Raw genomic sequence first — 26,368 nt, 5'->3', positions numbered from 1 at the left:
ACCTGAGTGGGGTTGTCTGAGGGGAGAGTTATACAGCATGGAAACAAATCCTTTGCTCCAACTTGTCTGCATGAACCAGACATCTCAGTCTGACCTAGTCCCATTTGTCAAAATTTGGCCATATCCTTCAAAACCCTTCCTTTTCATATACTCATCCAGATGCTTTTTAAATGTTAATTGTACCAGCCTCCACCACTTCCTCTGGCAGCTCATTCCATACACGCACCATCCTCTGCATGAAAAAGATGCCCCATTGGTTCCTTTTAAATCTTTTCCCTCTAACCTTAAAGCCCTTTAGTTTTGGACTCCTCTACTCTGAGGAAAAGATCTTGACTATTACCGAGCCATGCCCCTCACCATTTTATAAACCTCCAAGGTTACCCCTCAGCCTCCGACACTCCGGGAAAAAAGCCTGAGCCTATACAGCCTCTCCCTATAACTCAAACCTTCCAGTCCTGGCAACATCCTTGTAACCTTTTCTGCACACTCAAGTTTAACAACATCCTTCCTACCAGACTTCTATGCAGTATTCTAAAAGTGGCCTGACAAATGTCTGTAGAGCTGCAACATAATGTCCCAACTTCTATATACAGTGTTCTGACCAATGAGGGCAAGTGTGCTAAATGCCTTCTTCATCACCTTGTCTACCTGTGACTGCACTTTCAAGGAACTATGTAACTACACTCCAAGGTGTCTTGGTTTGACAACACTCTCCAGGGTCCTACCATTAACTTTATACGTTCTGCCCTAGTTAAGTTCAGTTTGAGATGAAAGCAGTGCATCGTCAACTCCTGGTTTTAAGTACAACAACCAAAGTTCTATAGTTCCCAATTGATGGTACCTGATGATCTGAGAAGGTACTGAATTCATTACATCCTTGACAAGCAAAGACAAAGTCAAGTAAAATTTCTTCTGAAAAGAATCAATAATGAATCAGAAGGCTAGGGTTAAAGAGAAGAAATCAGAAGACTAGGGCTCAGAAGAGGATGTATTTTGTGAAGCAGTAGAGAAAATGTTCGAGGTTAACAATAGTTTGGAAGGCAGTTACCAAGGTCAATTGATTAAATTAAAAAGCATCATCTTTAGAAAATGATAAAAACTTTTGTAAGGAAAGAATGTTGAAGAACAAAGAAAATAGGCAAAGAAGAAGGTGGAAACTGAAAAAAACATTAATTCACCTTGTTATTGTATTGTAAATTTAACAATAAACAGACTGACTTGGAAAGAGAGTGTTGATGTGTGGAGGAGTGCACAGAAATGTGAGAACTGCATTCTTTGTTCACAGATTAATTGTCTAATTTTTATTAAGCTTTTACTGAAATGCTTGTAAGATGGCTGCCTCCAATAAATGTGTCTCATACTAGATGTCACATCACTAGAGCAAGTCAAGAAGTACATTGGTACAAACTGCATTTCTACCCCAAACATCCCAGTTTTCAAACAAAGCATAGCATGCTTTATCATGTATATTTGAATTACCCATATTATTTAATATACACATAGCTTTTCTCATGTGATAGCAGAGGGAGATATTAGGCTAGCAGCATTATTGCTAGACTATTAATCTAGAGACCCAGATAATGTTCTGGCAACCTGGGTTCAAATCTCACCAGGGCTGATGGTGAGGTTTGAATTCAATAAAAATATAAAACTAAGAGTCTCATGATGACCATGAAACTATTGACAACTGTCAGGGAAAAATCCATCTGGTTCACTCATGTCCTTTAAGGAAGGAAGCTGCTGTCTTCACCTCGTCTGGCCTACATATGACTCCATGTACACAGCGATGTGGTTGACTCTAACTGCACTCTGGACAATTAGGGATGGTTAATAAATGCTGTATATTCAGATATATCCACATGCAATGAATGAATTAAAAAACATAATTATTCATGTCAGTCTTTTCATATGCCTTGCACATGTAGTCTTTAAATGGTGGTGGTCTTTTAACATTATACACGCATGGTTTTAGCTTTTATTTGCATGATGTTCTTTTCCAGGGCAATGGTGTTTTTATTATTGCTGTGGTATCCACTGTTGTTCCATTTCCATTGTTGGATTGCTGTGGACCTCTATGTCTTACCTCTAGATCTAAGGACTGTGCAGTTGGTGAGCGCACATATTGCTAATAAGCAGCTTGCAGTTTAGGAATACCTTCTCCAATTGTGCTTGTGTCTGCAGATATCCTCAAAAATGACCATGCTTCCAGATGCTTTCCACTTCAACATACCATCTTGTTTCCATTTCAATGTTTCTGTTGCATGCCTGCATTATTCCAGCAAGCTTCAGTGCAAGCTCAAAGCACAACATCTCATTTTCTGCTTGGGGACCCAACATCCTTGAGGACTCAGAGTTCAATAACCTTACAGCCTGATTCCATCCTTTCATTTTTTTTAACCTAGCCTAGACCTGGTCCTGGTATGAAATGGGTTGCTTTTAGCAGTCACCCATTCCTACATACCACATTTTATGGGTTTCATTCAGCTCATTTTCTCATGCTTGGCTCTTATTATCCCTTATTTATCTTTTCTACTATCCTGGCTTGCTATCTGCAATCTTCTTGTTACCTACCCCTTTCATATCTCTCTCTGGGCTCCATCTCCACCTATCTACTCAACTCTGTCCGCCACCACTTTGGCTTCAGCATAAATACCAGTTTTAACTAGCTAGCAACAGTTCCAAACAAGAGTTAATGGTCCTGAAATGTTAACCTTGCTTTCTTCCCACAAATGCTGCTGGACGTGCTGAGTTTCTCTATCAATTTCTGTTTTTGTTGCAGGTATGTCTGATTGCTCATATCCATCATGTGTCATTGTCATCATTGGCAATCACTCACTAACAAGTATGATTGTCCACGTCAGAAATTCTGTGTCATTGGTCATGGATTCTGTTGGTCTTTGTGTTGTTGATGCGCCTGATGCAAGAGCTGTATCCCTGACCACATGTTTGGCAGGTGTTTCCGGGAAGTGGAAGTGGTCCCTGGCTTGAGAAAATTAAAGAAAAAGTAATTAAGAATGATAAAACAACAAAAAAATCTGGAATTAAGAATTTACTGATGACCATCAAACCATTGTTGGTTGTCAGAAAAATCCATCATGGTTATACTAAAATCCTCCAGAGAAGGAAATCTGCCATTTTTACCTGGTCTGGCTTATATGAGACTCCAGACCCACAGCAATGTGGTTGACTCTTAATTGGCCTCTAGGCAAGTAGTGAAGGGCAATGAAGGCTGATGCTGGATTAGTGGTGCTGGAAGAGCACAGCAGTTCAGGCAGCATCCAAGTAGCTTCGAAATCGACGTTTCGGGCAAAAGCCAATGAAGGCTGATGTCCCGTCAATGATTTTTTAAAAATTGTCACTCCCGCCTGTTACAGAAATGAAGTAGTGAAGAATACATGGGAAAAGCATATCAACGTCCAAAATGGCAAAGATAGCGTTAACAGAATTAGAATAAGAAAAAGCAAAGGCATTTTCCAGGATGATTTAGGAACTGATTTAGCAGAGTGTGAAATATTCAGGAGAAAGAGAGGACTGCAGATGCTGGAGATCAGAGTCAAGAGTGTGGTGCTGGAAAAGCGCAGCAGGTCAGGCAGCATCCGAGGAGCAGGAGAATGGACGTTTCGGGCAAGAGCCCTTCATCAGGAACATTCAGAGATGTAGTACAGTTGACCAACGTGTAGTATAGTTGATCGTCTTAAATCCCACATTTGCCGATCATTGAATGCGTAAAACTTAAATTCAAAGCATTTATTTTTTTTTATTTCAAAAATATACTTTATTCATAAAATGATTTGATGGTCTGTACATTGGATCATGCCATACATATGTCCACATTTACAAACACAGATTCGACTTTATCCTTGTCCTTTACAATCCTGTGCATTTTTCAATCTTGTACATATACATATATTTGGCTGAGGCATCAGCAGAGCCCAAAAAAACGTCTGTATGGGCCCCCTGTTCTTCTTTAGGCAGGCCGATCTTACACGGGGGTCTTTCCCCACCGCGCCTTGGCGGCAGCTGCCCCAAGCTTCAGCGCGTCCCTCAACACGTAGTCTTATGCACCCGAGATCATTTAGTAGGATTTTGTGAAGACCACTGACGGTCCGAGGAATTCAGTGAACTCTGTTCCTTCGCCTCTGCGTTAAATTCCAGTTAACTATCGCCGTGTGTGTGTTTCAGTGTAGTCACACCTCATCGCTTCCCATCCCAACACCAGCATCCCAGTGTGAACATGTCCTTTAGCGTTGGAAACAGTTGGCATTGTCTGGGTAAAACGCAGCGTTCGTCGCCTATTTCGCTTTTCTCCTGCCGTTAACTCTATGTGGGTGTGGGGGTTTTGTTATCTGTTATTTTGTATGATACACAGAGCATTTCTAAACACGTGACCTCAAGCCTTTCCCAGGGTAGGGGAGAGGAGCAAACACGTCGTTGCCTTGGTTGTCATAGTGACCACGCCACGCGACAATCGGGACTTGGGAAAGATCGCGATAAAATTGACGGCCGCGCAAAACCTCGCGAGATTTAACGGAGGGAGTGAGGGAAGAAAAATGGCGGGTTTGTCTTGAGTGTAGATTGAAGAGTTTGCGAAACTGGATAGTGGCGCTGGTGAACAGTGGCCGTTCTATATTTTTTTAAAACCTGCTCCTATTTATTTTGCTTTGAAGTCATCTTTGGTATCGCTTTTCTTTCCTCGCAGTGAGTCTGCCAAGTGATTCCTGTGTTCCTTCTGGCTCTCGGTGCCGTCCCCACCCCTCCAGGCCACTGTTTTTCTTTCCTATGTTACCGCAGCCTCCGAGCCCCGCGTTTGACTGCTCTACATGTCGTTGTGTGGTCGTCGCGGCGGAAAAGCAGCTGAGAGTGCGCCCTTTAACCTCCGAATCTCTGCGAGGTCCGCGGCAGCTGTACTGCCGCCGTCCCTTTTACTGTTTCTCTCGTCGTCATGACAGGAGAGAAAGCGGAAAGGATTTCCAACGGCCGTTCGGTGCGTAGAGATCACAGGCTATTCAAAGAGGAGGCTGGGGCTGAACAGGACGACGAGGCGGCAAGGACTAAAAACCGGGCTAAGCTCTTTACGAATCACAAATTGATCAAGAGCCCGACTTTGACCACGGAGGCGTCCACGACTAGAAATGAGGATTTCCCAGTCCATGAGTGCGTCTTTAAAGGCGATATCCGTAGATTATCGTCATCGATAAGGACACACAATATAGCTCAAAAAGATCTCCACGGTAAGTTTTTTTTTGTTACAATAATCTCGGGGCTGTTGAGATACCAGTTGCTCCAAGCATTGATTTGCAAACTGAAGTTGAGTAAATATGCATTCTTGGATATTACGAAATCTGTTCTCTTACAAACTAAATTAGGCAATAATGACTATATCTTTCCTCCTTTTATCACTTCCTATGCCCAGATTTCAGCTTAAATTTATGATATAAGGTTGACCAAACATTTCTTCCTGCGTGAGGAAAATACAGAATCTGTTTAGGAACCTGGTCTTGTGCTTAAATCTTTAAGAACTTTGGAGTAACGGCTGTGGTTTTTATAGTCATCGAACGTAAATTTTTCGTGCTTACTTTTTGTACAGATCCACTAACAGTACGCTGTGACAGATAAGCCTGTATTGTGTTAGCAAAACTGTAAAGGAGATTTGGTTCAAGTTTTAAACACTTTGCTTTGTAAATACACACAAAAGCTAAGAGCAACTGTGAGAATTCACAAATGTATTTTAACCACCCAGATGACCTAGTTTTTAGTGGATATTCCTGCTGTTTTCATTCAGATATATTGAAATATTTTATTACTGGTAAAGCTCACTTGAAGTGTTTAATATTTCAACAAAATAAAATGAGACAATTCACTGACAGCTTTTCAAAAGAACTTTTCTTAGTCTGAATCCAGAAACATTTACAGACTTGAAATTAAAGTACTTGTAAAGTTGAGTTTCTGGAAGCTATGTATCAATAGTTTTTTTGCCATCTTTCTAGGCTGTGTTCTGCTCCATGACCTAATAAATTTAAAGTCACCTTGTCTTTCCTCTTTCTTATACTAGTTACTTTAAAGCTGTTTCCAATGATCTGAGAATCAGAAAACAAAGTACATAAGGAGAAACCATTAAAACTAGGGTTTTAAACATCCCTAAATCTCTACCCCAACCTCACTTGCTGAAACGACTGCAAATTTTGTTTCTTTAGCCTCTCCGTAGATCTGATATCTATTTATTCTGGTCAATCATTTTAGTAAACTTTCTGTACACCTACTTAAAAAGGCCATAATGTTGCAAAGTCAGCCTTTGCAATCTGTTCATCACTGAATCAGCTATTTGCTACATGTTTACGTGCTGACCATTTAATAATCTCAATTTTCAGTGCAAAAGCTTATGAACATCTAAATGAGTTCCTTCTATAGGAGAGCTAGTACCCTTGAGAAAAAAAATTTTACTAACCAATCTGTTAGAATTGTTAATGTGTTTCACAAAGTGAGAATCGTTAATTTGATGGTAAGTCATGTGAAAGAGGAGGAAAAAATGGAATGGAGGAGATGAATCCATACAAAAACCCAAAATTTTAACTTTGAAATCTTCAGTGATAAACCTGAAGGGTTGGGACGACTCTTTCAAATTAAATATGCCAACTATATTTTTGCAGTATTTAAGTCTTATTGTGACAAAGAAAATTCACGTATGCATCAGTGGATAAGACCAAACTTTTTTTCCAATGTCTTTAGTGGCTATCAAGTAAATTTCTTAACTTCGCATTGCTTAATTTCAGTTTAGAGATATCTATGTAGTGAGACTTGTGGAGTAGTGAACAGCTTCCATGTTTGACAGCACATTGTAGGAATGCTTTTCAAGCTATTCTGTGATCTGTGATAGCCTTGCTACTATTTCTACTACAAAATATAGTATATTTACAACACCTTGGCCAGGAGCTACTCTGTTTGGTACCTAGCCATTGATTGATCAAAATTTAACATTACTTCCTTGCTTTTTCTACTCTTCTGCATTCATCATTCACTTTTTTGTAAAGTCAATTCCATATGCTTTTAGATGCCCTTCTAAACTTGTCCTGCCAGGCTCCTCTGTTCTGAATTGCTTAGTTTATATTGTTGCTTTTCACTTTTTTTTTCTATCAAGATGTGTATTTCAGAGCAATCCAGTTAATGGAAACTCTTGCATAGTCAGGGTAAAGTTTTGGTACTTTGGTAATCACTTTGCATCACCTCAAATTGTTCCTAGACCTTCACCTTCTCCACACAGTGCCAGTATACCCCGTAATCTTCAGATGTGTCTTTGTTTACCAACCACACATTTTTCATTGATCGTGTGCTCATCTCTAAATGCAATTTGACCTTTTAGGCTTCATTGCAATTCAACAGACTATCTTTTAAGCTTTCTTTATTCATTCACATGGTATGTTGCTGCACATGCCTAATTGATTGCAGAAAAAAGGTGATGAATTACTGCCTTGTATTGATGTAATTCATGCAAGGAAGAACCAGCTTTTTGTTCAGATCTCAGTCCTGCAGTTCAGCACTATTGAGCTGTGATTGGTGGAGGACAATCAAAAAACAGCAGGATGGATCTCTACAAATACCCTCGCTCTCAATGATTGGGGAGCCCAATATATTAGTGCAGAAAGAGGAGGCTGAAACCTTTGCAACTGTCATCTGCCACAGGTAGCCAGCGTATAACGGAGCTGTGCATCACAGATGCATGTTTGATCAGACTGAAGCATTCACAACAATTTTCAACTAGAAATGCTGTGTGGAGGATCAATTTCAGCCACCTCCAGAGATCTTTAGCATTTTGGATGTCTGTTTTCAGCCAATTAGAATCACTCCATGTGATCTCAAATGACTGGAGGTGCTTGATACTGCAAAGGCTGGCAACGTTTCAACTATACTAAAAAGAGTTAAGCTCTAGAGTTTTGCTGTGCCTCTAGCCAAACTGTTTCGGTACATCTATAACCCTGGCATCTACCTAACAATGTGTGAAATTGACGAGGTATGACCCATACACACAACTGGAAAAATCCAACTTGGCCAATTTCAGCCCCATCAGACTGCCCTCGCATAAGTGATGTAGGGGATAAGTGACAATGCTCAGGCAACACCAACTCACTGTTGTTCAGTTTGAGTTGTCAACTGACCTCCTTACAGCTTGGTTCAAACATGGAGATAAGAGCAGAATTCCAGAGGGGAGGTGAGTGCCTGTGACATTAAGACTGCATTTGACTGAGTGTGGTATCAAGAAGTCCTAGTGAACTGGGGTAAAGAAAAATTTGGGGGGTGGGGGGTGGGGGGGGGTCTCTGCTAGTTGAAGTCATACCTAGTATAAAAGATGATTGACTTCCAACAACCACAATCATCTCTGCTCCAGAATGTCTTGTAGGACTTCCTTCAATGAACTGACCTAGATGCAACCATCTTCTGTTTCATTAATATCCTCCCCTTTATCATAAGGTCATGGGGATGTTTGCTGATTTGTTCATTGCATTGCACAACTCCAATACTGAAGCAGTCAGTGTTGAAATGCTGCAAGACCTGGACAGTATCTAGGGTTGGGCTGAAAAAGTGACATTTGCACCACACAAATGCCAGGAAGTAGCTCTCGCTCAGAGAATCTATTACCATCACTGGTCTGAGTGCTCTTCCAACAACATTCAAGAAGCTAGACATTTTCCAGGATAAAGCAGTTTGCTTGATTTGCACGATATCTACAAACATCCACTCCCTCCAATACTACTCAACAACCATGTTGATGATCATCTACAAGATGTTCAGCAGAAATTCACCAAGGCTGCTTAGGTGGCACTTTCCAAACCCATGGCACTACCATTGAGGTGGTAAATTGGCATATACAAACACCTGCAAATTGCTGTCTATTTACCCTATCCCTGTTCCATGAATTTAATAAATCTCTAAATTCACTCTCTGCCTCTGACACTCCAAGGAAAACAGCTCCAGCCTCTGTTTGTATTCACTTGTGGAAGTTGGAGGTTGCTGGCTGGCTAGCATTTTATTGTTTGTTCTTAGTTGCCCTTGAGGTGGTGAGCTGCCTTCAACTGCTGCAGTCTGCCTGCTAATGTATGTTGTATGTAGAACCTAGACACTTTAATTGCTCATCAGAATTTAAGCTGCATCTTATTTCAATATTTTTCAATGATAGTTAAATGCTTGATTGGTTGAGAAATAATGATTTGGAGATGCCAGTGTTAGACTAGGGTGTACAAAGTTTAAAAAATCACAACACCAGGTTATAGTCCAACAGGTTTAATTGGAAGCACACTAGCTTTTGGAGCGTCACTCCATCAGGTGGTAGTGGAGGGCTCAATCCTAACAGAATTTATAGCAAAAATTTGCAGTGTGATGTAACTGAAATTATACATTTTAAAAAATTGATTGTCTGTTAAGCCTTTCATCTGTTTGAATACAGTGATAGTGATTTACACATGAAAGAAGTGAAACTAAACCTTTTTAAAAAGGTTGCATCCTCCGGTTAGCTGTTAACAATGGTGATAGCTAGACAATATGTTGAAGGTGTTGGCCCCTGTTTTCTGTCTATGCCATGATGTTTAGATTGATTCTAATTTAACAAGTGAGCTCAGAGTTTTACATGAATGTATGCAGTTTTTGAGCAAAGTACAATGTAACCCTGCAAGTACAAATTCACCCCACAAAATGTGTGCGCATGTGGGTCTTTGTCTGTCTGAATTGGGGGTTGTGTGTGAGTGTGTCGTGAATACAGTGTCTTAAGTCTGAGGGTGTGTGTGTGTGTGTGTGTGTGTGTGTGTATAGTGCAATGGAGGGCACTACACAACAAACAGGGGTGTTCCCTCCCAGTTGGGGGACGCTTCAGTGGCTCTCACCCTCTCTCACACCCTCAACCCAGACAGACACGCACACATTTATTTTGTGGGGTGAATTTGTACTTTGCATGGCATAGACAGAGCACAGGGGGCCAACACCTTCAACATATTGTCTGGCTATCACCATTGTTAAACAGCTAACCTGAGGATGCAACCTTTTTTAAAAAAAGGTTTTGTGATTTACACATGAAAGTAGTGAAACTATCACTGTATTCGAACAGATGAAAGGCTTAACAGAATCAAATTTTCAATGTATAATTTCAGTTACATCACACTGGATTTTTGCTATAAATTCTGTTAGGATTGAGCCCTCCACTACCACCTGATGGAGTGACGCTCTGAAAGCTAGTGTGCTTCCAATTAAACCTGTTGGACTATAACGTGGTGTTGTGATTTTTTAACTTTGAGAAACAATGGTATAGTTCATATACTGTCTTCCAAGCAAAGTGGAAGATTTTTTTATATCTATTTTAAATGTAACCATTGGTTACTAGTTCATGTTTTTGAGGTTGTTTTTTCCCTGAAAAGTCAGCCAACATTAGATATCAAATTGCTTGCTTTTGTTCAATTTGAAGTATCCTGATCTTCAGCAGATTTTGTTGTATTCTTGAAGCCCTTCTCTACCTTGACTGCAACTATTTGTTTTATCCTTTTGGTGGTGGTGTCTGTATTGAAATAGAGAAAAGAAAAATTGTATCATGGTGTTGTAACCCCATTGACTATGTACATCTTTCTCAGGTGTTTGGAATTCTTGTCCTAAATTTATTTCCATCTATTTTTGCCCAAAATAGACTTCTAATAGTAGAACAAGTTGCCAACTTCTGGACTAGATCCCTCTAATTGTTAAATCTAGTCAAGTCTTATTGAGCTTTAAAGTTTTAAAACAACATTAAATAATTATTTTGAAATCCTATGTAGAGATTCTTCCCTTTTTTTAAGGCTGTTTCCTGGTACTCCTACTGCAAAACTTTTATGCAATTTATTTTAATGCTCATTTTTCTTTCTCTAGGAGAGGAATTGGAAGAATAATTGAAAGCTCAATTACAAATAATGCTTTGAGCTTTCCTCAATAAGAAGGAGCTGTGAAAGAATTGTACAGCAGAAAAGAGGTTCATGAAAGCTGCCCTTAGGATAGAAGAAAAGTAGATTGTCCCAAGGGGCAGAATTTTAAAAAAAACCATGTTGAAAGGTGTGATACGTTAAGCCCATGAAGGGATTTGAAATCCATTTTAAAAACTATTTTAGTGGCCTGCAGGGATAGAAATAATGGATGTATCCAAGAAACTCCAATTTAACCAAAATACAGTTTGAAGCTTTGAAGTGGAGGAAATGCCAAGAGAAAGTTTTGAATAGTTGAGCCTGGAGCTAACAAGTGCAGTGGTGTTTGTGCAAAGATTGGAGATTAAAATTATGATCATGCGAATACATCGAATTTAGAAGTGCACCCCAGATCATAGAAGAACCTTACATTGTACGTAAATGTTGAACAAGAGGAGAAATTAACTTCAGGCTGAGCGTTTGTGGTGAACACTTGAAGATAACTGAAGCTACATATTCATGTTAAGTTGAAGAAAGTTAATCCTTTTGTGTTTGTTCTGCTTGATAATAGCATGCTTTACCTGATTGTATTGACTTTATTTCCTGTCTTTCCCATCCCATAACCCTTGATTCCCTTGTCCGTCAATAATCTATCTAGCTCAGGCTTAAAATATAAGAGTCAGCCTCCCCACCTTTCTTAAACAGTCTTTTTTCATCTGAAGAGAGTCCTCTCATTCTCGCACTTCATTCCTACAACTGATTAAAATTATGATCATTTCCCCAGAAGAGTCCTGTGATTTGTTTAATCAAGCAACATTAGGATCGTGGAAATCTCTCATTCTCAACTTCTGTGCTTAGATGATTTGGAGTTGGGACCCATGTGTTCTGTGTCAAAGTTTGCAGATCATACTAAGATGAGTAGTAGAGCCAGGTTTGCAGAGGGATGTAGTTTTTGGGAGGAATACCAGGATAAGATAGAAGTAGAGAGGTTGTTTCCACTGGCAGGTGAAACTAGAACAAGAGAGTAGAGCTGGGGCGGGGGGTGGGGGGGAAAAAAAAAGAGGAGGAGACTTAGGACTGAATTGAGGAGCGTCTTTGCCCAATGGGTTATGAATCTGAAATTCCCTGCCCAGTGAAGTGGTTAAGGATTCCTTGTTGAATGAATTCTTTGAACAGTAAAGGAATGAAAGGTTATGGTGTGAGGGTGGCTAAGTGGAACTGAGGCCACCAAAAGATTATTGAATGGTGGAGCAGGCTCGAAAGGCCAGATGGCCTACTCCTGCTCCTGGTTCTTATGTTCACTGTTCTAAATAAGGTAGATTATCATTCCAAGAATGAGTCCAGTGCATAATCTTTCAAGTGCTTGCAATAAAATTAGATTTCCTTTCCTTTTTCAAATAAGGAGACCATACTCTGCTTAATACTTGTGTTGTGGTCTCACCAAGGCCATAAGCAGCTGCAGTAAAATATATAACTTTTATTCCATTTCCCTTGAAATATGTAACAGTTTATTTGCCTCACTAATCACTTTACCTGCCTACTACACTTTTTGACTGGTAGCAAGACACCCAGATCCCTAGTTTAGAGGCTTTATTCTTCTGTTTTAGTGTATTACTGCTGAAGTGGACAAGTTCACATTTTCCCACACCAGATTGCTCTAACAATTTTTGCCATCTTACTTAATCCTTAGTTTTCTACTGATTTTTGGTATAAAGAGGAGCTTGAAAAAAAATAAATTTGTCAGCAAATTTAGTTACCATATATTTGATAGTATCTTAGTAATAATAGCAGAAGTAGGGTATTTGGCCTGTTGAACAGCAGAGCAGACTTTTAAGATCATGGCTGATCTACCTATCCATCTCGCTGCTCCTCCCTGCATTGTCTCCAAAACTGTTAATTCATCTACCATGCAAAAAAACCATTCAACTATGTCTCGAATATATTTAATGAAGCTGCCTCTACTGCTTCCTTGTGCAGAGAATTCTAAAGATACACCACGCTCTGGGGGAAAAAAAAAAGTTCCTCCTCATCTGTCGTAAATTCTTTTTTCCTCTCTTTCTTCCCCCCCCCCCCCCCCCCCCAAAGTACCATCCCAGATGACAGGTGACTCAACTTCTCCTTGTAGGGTAACCCCTCATCTCTGGAATTTCTCATGAGGACAGGACTAGCTATTTGGGCACAGAACTGGCTTGAAGGTAGAAGACAGACTGTGATGGTGGAATATTGGCATTCAGACTGGAGGCCAGTGACCAGTGGTGTGCTTCTAGGGTTGGTAGTGACTCTGTTGCTACTCTTCCATATAAAAATAATTTGGATGCGAGCATAAGAGGTACAGTTAGTAAGTTTGTAGATGACACCAAAATGGAGGTGTAGTGGATAGCGAAGAAGGAACCTTGGATTACAACGGGATCTTGATTAGATGGGCCAGTGGGCTGAGGAGTGGAAGATGGAGTTTAATTTGGCTAAATGTGAGGTGCTACATTTTGGAAAAGCAAATCAGGACAGCACTTGTCCATCTTAATGTTAAAGTCTGAGGGAGTGTTGTTGAACAGAGACCTTGGAGTGCAGGTTCATAGTTCCTTGAAAGTAGAATCGCAGGTAGCTAGGATAGTGGAGAAGGCATTTAGTATGCTTTTCTTTATTGGTCAGAGCATTGAGTTACAGGAGCTTTGGAGGTCATGTTGCGGCTGTACAGGATGTTGGTTCGGCCATTTTTAGAGTATTGTTTGCAAATCTGGTCTCTTTTCTATCAGGAGGATGTTGCAAAATTTGCAAATCTTTCTGAACCCTTTCAAGAATATTTCCAGGGTTGGAGGACTTGAGCTATTGAGAGAGGCTGAGGTGATCTTTTTATAGAGGTTTATAAAATCATAAGGGGCATGGATAGGGTACATAGGCAAGGTCTTTTCCCCAGGTTTTGGGGGGGGGGGGGAAAGAGTCCAGAACTAGAATGGCGCAGGTTTAGGGTGAGGGGTGGGAAAACTTGAAAAGGGATGTAAGGGGCAATGTTTTCACACAAAGGGTGGTGCATGTATGAAATGAGCTGCCAGAGGAAGTGGTGGAGGCTCGTAAAATTGCAGCATTTAAAAGGCATCTGGATGGGTATATGAATAGGAAGGGTTGAGGGGGATATGGGACAGATGCTGGCAAATGGGACTAAATTAGGTTAGGGTAACTGGTCAGCATGGACTAGTTGGACCAAAGGGTCTGTTTCCATGCTGTACATCCCTACAATTCTATAACCTGGTGAATCTTCTCTGCACTGCCTCAAGTCAGAATATCCTTGCTCAAGTCAGGAGACCAGAACTACATACAATACTCTAGGTGTGACCTCACCTTGTACAATTGCAACAGAACCTCCCTGCTCTTAAATTCAATCCCTCTAGCACTGAAAGCCATTTGCCTTCCTGATTCTGTTGTACCTGCAAATCCAACTTTTAGTGATTCATGATCTCTAGTTGCTTTAGAGTATTAAGGTTCCAGCAGTAATCCCATTATAATTCAAACTGTTGCACTAGTTAGAAAGAAATTGAATCGATTTATGTGCTTTAAGCAATAGTGATAAATACAATTTTTTGCATTGCATTACTACTGTGCAAGTTCAGTTTCCAATTCTTTTATTGGAGGAGCAAATTACTGCAGATTCTGGAATCTGTACTGAAAACAACAAAAAAATGCTGAAGATCAGAGTCAAGTAGCATCCATAGAGTGTGAGCAAGCTAACTGCGTCTCTAGATGACTCTTCACAGCACTTAGCAATTTACACTTTACACTTCTGCAGGTCATCTAGACTCTAAGTATTAGCTTTCTTTCTCTGTAGATGCTGCCTGACTGTTCTCCCGTATTGGTTGTTTACCTTTATTGGAATTTAGGGTGACATTGAGTAAAATTAAGAAATGAGCTTTATTTATCCAAATAAGTGTGCATTGCAAGCTTTGAATTATTTTTTTTAAAAACAAATCAAATCTAGGTGTTGCAACCATGCTCTTGTTTTTAAGACCTATTTGTGGAAGGCCTAAAATGTACTGGTGGGCATTACATGCTCACACTCCATCAACATTGAGACTTAGGATCGATTTAATCACTTTCACAACTCTTATCAGTTCCTTTATTACGTAAAATCTGTGCCCAAGGAGGTCCTTTAAATTGCCTGCCTTCCTGTGCACCAGTCAGCCAGAAATTAGGGCCATGGATGGGAATTACAACAAATTTGGCTATTTCGTAAAGTAGTTAATTGTCCTCATATCATGAATGAATTTAGAATCAACCACATTGCTGTGGGTCTAAGACGCATGTAAGCGAGACTAAAGGACACTAGAGAATAGATGTATTTTTCTGACCATCGACAGTGGTCATTGTCAGACTTTCAATTCTCTAGATTTTTTTGAGTTTAAATCCCACCATCTTCTATGGCAGGATTTGAATCTAGGTTCTCGGAACATTTGGGTCTCTGGCTTAATCATCATCCACTAATACTTAAGGCCATTGCTTCCCCTTGTTTTCAGCGTTTATCTTACCTCCACAGAATAGCACTCCCAATTTTACTCCTTTTAATCTATCAAAATTCCTTCCATTAAAATATTCTGGGTATCGCTGTTCCAGTAGAAATAGTTTCAATGTCTGTATTGTTTGGATCAAGGATAGCTGAGAGGTTAGCACTGCTGTATCATAATGCTAAGGACCTGGGTTCAATTCCAGCCTTGGGCGACTATCTGTGTGGAGTTTGCACATTCTCCTGGTGTCTGTGTGGGTTTCTTCCGGGTGCTCTGGTTTCCTCCCACGGTTCAAAGATGTACAGGTTAGGTGAATTGGCAATGCTAAATTGCCTGTAGAGTTCAGGGATCATGAACCATGACTCGAAGCTACAATTTCCATAATTATCTTTAGCTCCTATTATTTACATCACTGGTCAGAAAACAATGTTAGATAATGAATAAGTTCAGACCACCACAAGTTTCCTCTCTTGCTTCAGTCTGAGTCCTTGCCTTACAGTTCACTCCTTAACTTTTGTTCCCCTTAATCTTTGTTTCACAAATTGTTTTACTAGAAATCTGGCAAGGTGTTTTTGTCCAACACTTCAACTTTTAAATTATACTTATGACTTTCTTACGCTTTCGTGCAGTATCAGCTTTGCCATTCATGTAATAAACTAACATCTTGCTTGGTCTTAAACGCCCCTTTTTTTTTTTAAAATCATTTTCATTGTTCCCCACTATACTATAGCTATGTGCTTTGGTTTGGCACAGGAACCTAAACTTTTATTGACTATTAGTAGGACAAAATAACCTGCAGGTCTTGATAGACAATGCTATACATGTGGATTGGAAATCTAAAACATTAGGATAGATAAATACAATTAAGCTCCTGTTCTTCTGTATCGAGCCTTTTTTTAATGGAAAAGTATGAAAATAAATTTGGAGTGGTTCTGGCGTAATTAGACATTTTGATTTTGTAAACTTATGCATGCAAAATAACTGACATTATCGACATGTGATTATGAATACTTTTGTTTTCTAGGAAACACACCGTTGCACCTTGCTGTGATGTTAGGGCACAAAGGTGAGTTTTTTTTTCCTGGTACCTTTAAATATCCCATTAAGTACACTCTGCTCTAGTTGATCACGTAATTATTAAAGAGTATTTCCAAGCAAGGTAGATTCACGCAAACCTAAAATACTGTCAGATGTATAATTGTGTTGATCATTCAATTGCATATTGAAAGATCTTTTAAAATCTAAAAACTTAGAATTGAAGTATCTGTAGACTGTTTGTTTCTTGAAGGCTTGAGCCAAAGTAGTTAAAATCTAAATTGAATTTAGTTTTCATTTACTTCTCCTTAGAGAATTAATGTATTTAGGTTTTTAATTTGATATAGAAGTGTAATGACATTTAGTGGAATATGATTTTTATCTGACTTTCTTCAAATCAAATTGGTTGCTGTATTACTGTGTACAGAAATTTACTGTATAATAATGACAAGACTTTTTTTTGGTTCATAAAAAGACTTACAACTTGGCCAGAATCCAATTGGAATGCATTTTATTTAGAAACTACTTTTTTGTTTTGGGGGGGTGGGCACAAAGAGACACACACTTTGTATCTGCATCTTCAATCCAGAAAGCACTATTTCAGCCAAAAAGTGTTTTTTTTTATAAAAAGTAAAGTGAATATGTTATGGCATACTTCTCTGGACAGGTGGAACTTGAACCCAAACCCTCTGGATCTACCACAAGATCCTTGAGCCTAGTGAGCACAGAATATCCCCCAATAGATATACACTAAGTTGGAGTCAGTGAGATATACAGCATGGCATCAGAGCCTTTGGTCCGACTTGTCCATGCTGACCAAATATCCCAACCCAATCTAGTCCCACCTGCCAGCACCTGGCCCATATCCCTCCAAATCCTCCTTATTCATGTACCCATCCAGATGCCTTTTAAGGGTTACAATTGTACAAGCATCCACCACTTTGTCTGGCAGCCCATTCCATGCATGCACCACCCTGTGTTTTAAACATTGCCCCTTCGGTCCTTTTTATATCTTTTTTCCCCCTCTCACCCGAAACCTGTGCCCTCTAGTCCTGGATTCCCCCCCCCCCACCCCAGGGAAAAGACTTTGTCTATTTATCCTGTCCATGCCCCTCATTATTTTATAAACCTCCTAAAGGCCCCCCAGCCTCAAAACGGCCCCAGCCCATTCTTGAATACAATTAAACAGCTGATCAAATGTTGTAATATTGTAATTATGAAATTTTTCACATCACTACTGTAGAAAACTACAAGGTAGATTTCTTCTGCCAGTACTGTCAAAATGCATTGTTTTGGGTTCAGTGTACAGTACATTATATGCAAAATACAAGTGTTGCTTCAAGTCTAACTGACTTTTGTGAATATTCTTTGGTATTGTTCAGACGGAAAAAATAATTTGAATTAGTGTGTGCTTGTATAACAGTCAGTGGCTCCATTTTTGCATGGGTAATGATTTTTGAAGGGCTTAATTGAGTAAAATGTGTTCCATCTCAACTTGAGTGAAATGCAAGTGAGAGGACAAGGGCAGTCTTTAGCAAATAGAATAAAGGAGGACTGTAAAGCTTTCTATAAGTATGAGAGTAGTTCCTTAAGGAAACGAAAGGAACAAGACTGTCATTTGACACTCCTCGTCTTTGAACTGGCATATGCAAGGACCTGATTGAAATGACCCAAGTGTCCCAACTCCTCTCCACTGTCACCTCCCACTTGATGACAAACAGCAGGTGGTAGTCAGAATTAAACAATCATACAACCAACTAATCAGATATAGACCTTGCAGTCTTAGCACATCCAGCTGTGAATGGTGATGGATGACTGAATAAGTGAAAGAGATGACCACACCTAATAATCCCACCCTCAACAATGGGCAAGAGAGAATCTTTGTACAGAAAAGAGGATGAGGATCAAGTATTTGCAGTAATTTCTTTGCCAAAATTGCTTTTTGCATAGCCCATCCAGGCTGCTGTCTCCTGAGGTTCCCAGTATAATGGATGCCACTCTTCAGCCAATTTAATTCACTCCATGATATGGCGGTATACTTGAAGACACTGGATACTGCACAGGCTGTCCTGGCAACATTTTTAGCAGTAGAATTGTTGCTATTTTGGCAATAGCAAAAGAAAAGACCCTTTAGGCTCAATGACTGTATCCCAAAATACACCATATCAGTTCAATGCAGGAAAGTGGAACTAAAAGCTTGTGCTGCATAACTGCTAAGCCCCTAGTCCTACTTTTCTACTGCTGCTACAATGCAGACTTTCATACCCAGCATTGTGGAAAATCCTTCAGGACAACAATCTTAACTTGGATGGTTCAGCTGAGGCGATGGAGAGTTACACATCAGCTAGGAAGGATTTCGAGAGAGTTAAGAAGCGTAAAGAGAGGACAAGGGCAGTCTTTAGCAAATAGAATAAAGGAGAACTGTAAAGCTTTCTATAAGTATGAGAGTAGTGAAAGGATAACTAGGGTAGGTCAAAGACGAGTGGGAAGTTGTGTGGGCCCTGTGAAGATGGGAGAGGTACTAAATGAACATTTCTCATTTTCTCAATCAAAGGAGAAGAATGAGCTATGAAATATTAGACTAGAAATGATAGACATTAGTTATGAACAGGTGTTATCAACTCTGAGGAGTGAAAGTAGATGAGTCTCTTGGGTTGGATGGAATTTATCAGAGGATTCTCTGGGAAGTTAGGGAGGAGATAGCAGAGCCTCTTTGGCTCTGATCTTGGTGAGTCGTCATTGTCGACAGGTTTAGTACCAAAGGACTGGAGGATTGCAAATGTTGTGTCCTTGTTCAAGAAGGGCAGTAGTGATGATCCAGGTAATTATAGACCAGTGAGCCTTACGCACGTTGTAGGAAAGATTTTGGAAAGGATTGTAAGAGAGAATTTATAATCATCTAGCAAGCAACAATTTAATTGGAGACAGTCAGCATGGTTTCGTCAAGGGCAGGTCGTGTCTCTCAAACCTCATTGAGTTTTTTGAGAAGGTGACCAAGCATGTAGATGAGGGTAGGGCAGTTGACATGGTATATATGGATTTCAGTAAAGCCTTTGATAAGGTTCCATATGATAGGCTGTTGGAGAAAATGTAGAGGCATGGGATTGAGGGTGATTTAGCAGTTTGGATTAGAAACTGGCTTTCTGAAAGATGGCAGCGAGTGGTAGTTGATGGAAAATATTCAGCCTGGAGACTGTTTACTAGTGGTGTGCCACAAGGGTCTGTTTTGAGACCACTGCTGTTTGTCATTTTTATAAGTGACTTAGATTCTGGCATAGGTGGATGGATTAGTAAATTTGCAGACGACACTAAAGTCAGCGAAGTAGTGGATAGTGTGGAAGAATGCACATTGCAAGGGGACTTGGATAAACTGCAGAATTGGGCTGAGAGGTGGCAAATGGAGTTCAATGCAGCTAAATGTGAGATGATGCACTTTGGGAAGAATAACAGGAAGGCAGAATACTGGGTCAATGGAAAATTTCTTGGTAGTGTGGATGTACAGAGGGATCTTGGAGTCCATGTACATAGATCCCTGAAAGTTGCCACCCAGGTTGATAGTGCTCTAAAGAAGGCATATGGTGTGCTAGGTTTCATTGGTTATAGGGATTCAGTTCCAGAGCCACAATATCATGCTGCAACTGTACAAAACGCTAGTGCGGCCACACTTGGAATATTGTGTTCTGGTTGCCATATTTTGGGAAGGATGTGGAAGCATTGGAAAAAGTGCAGATGAAATCTACCAGGATGTTGTCTGGTCTGGAGGGAAGGTCTTATGAGGAAAGGCTGGGAGACTTGGGTCTGTTCTCGTTGGAAAGAAGAAAGCTGAGGGGATTTGATCGATATACAAGGTAATCAGAAGATTAGGGTAGACAGTGGAAGTCTTTTGCCTAGGATGATGTCAGCTTGTATGAGGGGGCATAACTACAAATTGAGAGGTGATAGATTTAAGACAGATGTCAGAGGCAGGTTATTTACTTGGTGGTAAGGGAGTGGAATGTGCTGCCTGCCAATGTAGTTAACTCAGCCACATTAGGGAAATTTAAACCATCCTTGGATAAGCACATGGATGATGACTGGATAGTGTAGGGGGATGAGCTGAGAATAGTTCATAGATTGGTGCAACATCGAGGGCTGAAGGGCCTATTCTGCACTGTATTGTTCTATGTTCTCTGCTAGTTTTGTTTTTATCGTTTTTGGTTTGGCAGGATGTGCTGCTTTTTTTCATTTTGTGCAACTTTTCTTTTTAGTTTTGTGCTATCCTTGTCTCTTCAGTTGTATATGGCTGTTTTTTTTTGTGATGTGGAGTCTTTCCCTCTCTGGGTAATAATCTGGCTCAGCATTGCATTAGTGTTTGTTTAAAATGTCTATCAGGCCATCCTTCAACCTCCATTCAAGTGCAAGCCAACAGAGTTTTCCACTCTATCCTCCTAGCTAATAACTTCCTAATCAGCAATGTCATCCTAAGCCTTTTCTGTACCCTCTCCAAAGCCTCCACATCCTTCTGATTGTGTGGTGACTAAAACTGCATGCAGTATTCTAAATGTGGTCTGACTAAAGTTCTATACAGCTGTATTATGACTTCAGAATTTTATTTACTATGGCCTGACTGATGAAGCCAAACATGCAGTGTATGGTCTTGACTACCTTATCCACTTGCATTGCCACTTTCAGGAAACTGTGGACCTATATGCCGAGTTCCTTTTGTGTCAGTGTTTTGAAGGGTTCTGCCATTTATTCCCTATTAACCTCTTTCTAAAATGCAACAAGTCGCCATAATCCTACCAGGCCATAGGGCTGCTCTCTTGGTGGGGGGTGGGGTTGGGGGCGGGGGGAGGGAAGAGAAGAGAGAGAGAGATGACGGTGATTGAACCTGAGGGCCAACATCTCTCCTAGTGAGAGATTGAGTCTTTCTTGGTAACCTCAGCTGTCTTTGGGATTGAACCCATGCTGTTGGCATCATACTGTTTCACAAACCAAGTGTCCAGCAAACTGAGCTAAACTGACTCCCAAAATTCATCACCTCTCATTTTGTTTGGATTAAATTCCTTCTGACATTTCTCTGTCCAAGTCTTCAACCTGTGTATACCTTGCTGTATCCTTTGGCAATGCACAGCTTCCCAACTTGTCTTGCCTGTGAACTTGCTAATCAGGCCACCTACATTCTCCAAACATTTTATATTAAAACCACAGGGGTCTTTGCGCTGACCTCTAGGCGCACCACTGATTAAATATTTCCAGTCAAAAAAACGTCCTTCTACTCCTGTCTTCTATTACCAAGCCAGTTCTGAATCTATTTTATCAGCTCACTGCAGATCCCATGTGACTTTATCTTCTGTGTTAGCCTGCCATGTGAGTGACTCCTATGTTATTCTCCAATAATTTCCCTACCTCTGAAATGAGGCTCACTGGCCTGTATTTTCATGGATTATCCCTGTTGCTGCTTTGTTTAAAGAGGGCAATATTGGCTATTCTTCAGTCCTTTGCAACCTTGATTGTGACTAAACAGGATAAAAGATTTCTCACAAGGCCCCAGCAATTTCCTCTCCCAGTATTCTGGGATAGATCCAATCATGTCTTTGGGGCTTGTCTACCTCAACTTTGTGTTTTGAAGAGCATTAAAAATCACTCAACACCAGGTTATAGTTCAACAGGTTTATTTAAAGTACAAGCTTTGGAGCATTGCTCCTTCGCCGGGTAGCTCGTGGGGCCCATCATGGAAAATGTTAGAAAAATGAAGGCTAGGCACAAAATGGGCAGTTTCTGATGTTATTAATTTGATGTTGATCCCTCTGTAAAGTAATTAAAGCAAGCAGAAAATGAGGTTTTGTTCCTGGGTACGTTGTGCTTTGTTGGAACATTGCAACAAGTCCAGGGATTCTCCAGGTGACCATACATGGCTGTGCAGTTTTCAAAAGGGAGCCATAAACAATAAACAAAAGGTTTTACTCAAGACTTCTTTATTAAAGACTTCATATAATTTATCAGTGATTTTAAACCACCCAGATCTCCAGGATTAGATGGCATTTATTTCAGGAGAGATTGGAGATTTGCATGCACTATCATAGCCAATGCATGCTGATGACACCATTTATGCAAGGTTTATGAAGGTTTGTAGCTCAGGTTGAGGTTTAGGGTGTAGGTTTGCTCGCTGAGCTGTAGGCTTGATATCCATACTAAGACCCCTCTGAATCCTAGCAGCACACAAACCCACCAACACTCTCAAACAAAAGCTAACAAACTTAAAAAGACCCAGTAAAACCCATGGACAAAACCAACGTCATCTACACAATTCCATGCAAGGACTGTCACAGACACTACATAGGACAAACAGGAAGAAAGTTAGCCACCAGGATACACGAACATCAGTTAGCCACAAAAAGACATGGCCCTCTCTCCCTCGAAGCCCTACACACGGATGAAAAAAAACCCCCAATTCGACTGGGACAACACATCTATCCTGGGACAGGCTAAGCAAAGACCTACCAGATAATTCCTCGAGGCCTGGCACTCTAACCACAACGCCATAAGCAAACACACAGATCTCGATACCATCTATCAACCCCTCAGAAAACTAACAGGAAATGACATCACCACAAATCCCAGGAACCCCATCCAGGACAAACGTATAAATAGAAAGCAGGAGACAACAGCTTCGCTTCACTTGGAGGTCGCCACTGATGATGTTACCTAGGCAGGTAGTGAAACATCTGGATATCAAACCTACAGCTCAGCGAGCAAACCTACTCCCCACATACCATTATATTGAAAACTGGCACAATATGTTTACATTTGAAAGGAGTAGCATACAGAACATTCAGGTAACAGAATTGCGTGAATGTTTATTGAATCAATTTTGTTACTTCACATGGAATTAATGAGTGAAATTTGATTGATATAGTAAATAACTTCACCTACTTCCTTGACTACATTGTAAGGAAGTGAATATCTAAATAATTCCTTGGTAATCTTTTGATCTTGTGTACATGGACGTTTGAAAGACACTTGATATGACGTTGCACAGAAAGGATTATTAATGAAACTTAAAGCTGTGAGAATTTACTAGCAGTTACCTAGAGGTATACTAAATGGTTGAAACAAACGTGCTAGAAAGCAGAAAATGAAGGGATGCATACTAAGTATTGGAAACTTTTTTTAATGTACGTTTAATTATTTGAATTCTGAACATGAAAGCAAATGAGTTGATATCCTAATCATGTATCCAGTGACTGCTAGTAAAGAACAAGAAGCAATTCAAATTATAGAATGATCTAAACAAAATGAGTGGACTAAACAGTGGTTGAAATTTAATACAGATCAGTGATTCATATTATATACAAAATAAAAACAATGTATATTTCATGAATGGTGAAATGAGCACAGATGAGATTGAGACACCTAGGAGTCTGGAACAACACTCTTCCGAATGTATGTTGCCAACAAAGAACTACAATAAAAAAATGTAATGACGCAACTAAAATAATAAGAAACGAACCAAAGGTAGTAATGCATTCTGAGCAAAGCTTGCTTTGAGTGCTGTTTAGATACTGGATAACTACTGAGTCATTAGTCAAACAAAAATCTACAATTTTGATCAGTATTGTTTGGCTGTGAGAATGAGGAGCAGGAAAATGGAGCAGCAATGTTTTTCAGCTTATTTGCTTAAAAGCAAAGGAATTTGGAGTGGTGTTGAACTCCAAATAGCTTAATAGAATGTGATCCTAATGATTGGATGTCTGCATCCTGCATTTGAGGAATGTGGTTTGTATCAGCTGAATAGCAGGTGGATATTGAGGCCAAGTCCTGTCTGGCGTAAATGTCTTCACAAATGCGTTCACTTGTTTGTGGTGAACTCTAATGTCACTATGCACTGGGTCAGGAGCAGCCTGATGCATCAGATCCTCCTCCAGGGCAACAACCTCCAGGGCAACAAACTCCATGAACAACACTTACTTGATGTGTCATCTTGTACTAGCTCTTCATTTGAGTTCTCTAAATATGCAGCTTGAATTTATAATCTGGAATACCTTTTTAGTTTTCTGGTGATCAAGTCATTTTACTGAACTATTTTTTTGAATGATTTCTGCAGTCTTTTTTTTTTTGAGGTTTTCATAGTTTGCTTTTAAATGTTTTGGAAAAATAATCTGGATTGAATGTTCCTTAGAAATGTGATGTGCTAAATTTGATTTTTTTAAAAAAAAATTCAGGTAAATCAGTCCTGCATAGCAAAACTATCAAATTGATTTTTGAGCTGTTGCCTTGACGGGACTTTAATTGTAGGCAACTAAAATCTGATTCCCGTAGTACAGGTTGGTAAGGGTAAAGACACACGTATGGTGAATAAGACTATTTGAACACTATGAATCCAAAGTGAAGGAAATGGTGGTAAACATTTTGTATTTTCTGACAAAGACAGCAAAAAAGGGGAGTTTGGAAGAAGGGGCTATAATTGGAATTTTAATGAAATCTATTAAGACAGAAATATCCATTCCTACATCTGTCAACTCTGTGCTTTTCTTTCTAAATCTCGCTGTGGTTTAATTGGAAAATTTGACATTTATCTTGCTTCAGCTAGTCATCTAACTGACTCACTTGAGAAAATAACATTTATAAGCTTGAATACCTAAAACAGCTCACAAGTGGTTACTCGGCTTATCTAACATCTAGAGTTGAAAAATGTGGTGCTGGAAAAACACAGCAGGCCAGGCAACATCCGAGGAGCAGGGGAATCGATGTTTCAGGCATAAGCCCTTCTTCAAGAATGAGGCTGGTGTGCCAAGTGGGCTGAGATAAAGGGTAGGGGGGAATTTGTGGGAGGGGCGCTGGGAATACGATAGGTGGAAGGAGGTGGGGATGGTGGCGGAGAGGTCAGGAAAAAATTGCACGTCAAGAGGGTGGTGCTGAATCGGAGGTTAGGACTGAGATAAGGTGGGGGGAGGGGAAATGAAGCTGGAGAAATCCACATTCATCCCATGTGGTTGGAGGGTTCCTAGGCGGAAGATGAGGCGCTCTTCCTCCAAGCATTGTGTGGCCAGGGTCTGGCAATGGAGGAGGCCAAGGACCTGCATGTCATTGGCCGAGGGGGAGTTAGTGTTCAGCCATGGGGTAGTTGGGTTGGTTGGTGCAGGTGTCCCAGAGGTGTTCCCTGAAATGTTCCGCAAGTAGGCGGCCTGTCTCCCCAGTGTAGAGGAGACCACGTCTGGTGCAGCGGATACAGTAAATGATGTGTGTGAAGGTGCAGGTGAATTTGCGACAGATATGGAAGGATTCATTGGGGCCTTGGAGGGAGGTGTGGGCGCAGGTTTTGCACTACTTGCAGTTGCAGGGGAAGGTGCCGGGAGTGGAGGTTGGGTTGATGGGGGGTGTGGACCTGATGAGGGAGTGGTCTCTCTGGAACGCTGATAGGGGTGGGGAGGAAAATATATCCCTGGTGGTGGGGTCTGTCTGGAGGTGGCGGAAATGACTGAGGATGATACGATGTATCCAGAGGTTGGTGGGGTGGAAGGTGAGGATCAGTGGGGTTCTGTCCTGGTGGCGATTGGAGGGGCAGGGTTCAAGAGCAGAAGTGGAGGAGATGTGGTGGAGAACATCGTTGACAGAGGGGAAATTGCGGTCTTTGAAGGAGACCATTTGGGTTGTTCAGTATTGGAATTGGTCTTCCTGGGAGCAGATGCGGTGGAGGTGAAGGAATTGGGAATATGGGATGGTGTTTTTACAGGGGGCAGGATGGGAGGAGGTGTAATCGAGGTAGCTGTGGGAGTTGGTTGGTTTGTCGTAAGTGTCTGTGTTGAGTCGGTCGCCTGAGATAGAAATGGAGAGGTCGAGGAAGGGGAGGGAGGAGTCTGAGACGGTCCAGGTAAATTTTGAGGTCTGGGTGGAAGGTGTTAGTAAAGTCAATGAACTGTTCAACCACCTCATGGGAGCACGAGGTAGCGC

The 26,368-nt window shown here is 40.6% G+C and overlaps 1 protein-coding gene across 1 annotated transcript in view; it reads left to right on the top strand.

Moving 5' to 3' along the window:
• The first annotated feature begins 4,523 nt into the window (after window positions 1-4,523).
• The window catches only part of ankrd13c (ankyrin repeat domain 13C), a 99,826-nt gene continuing 77,981 nt past the window's right edge, over window positions 4,524-26,368 (top strand). Inside the window, exons 1-2 of the mRNA XM_072574166.1 lie at window positions 4,524-5,231; window positions 16,425-16,466. Of these exons, the coding sequence (XP_072430267.1) occupies window positions 4,943-5,231; window positions 16,425-16,466 (331 nt within the window). The 5' untranslated portion in view covers window positions 4,524-4,942. The remainder of the gene's footprint in view (window positions 5,232-16,424; window positions 16,467-26,368) is intronic.

This window comes from Chiloscyllium punctatum, chromosome 7, assembly GCF_047496795.1.
Source record: "Chiloscyllium punctatum isolate Juve2018m chromosome 7, sChiPun1.3, whole genome shotgun sequence".
Lineage (NCBI taxonomy): Eukaryota > Metazoa > Chordata > Chondrichthyes > Orectolobiformes > Hemiscylliidae > Chiloscyllium > Chiloscyllium punctatum.
This window is presented reverse-complemented; position numbering and strand designations above follow the sequence as displayed.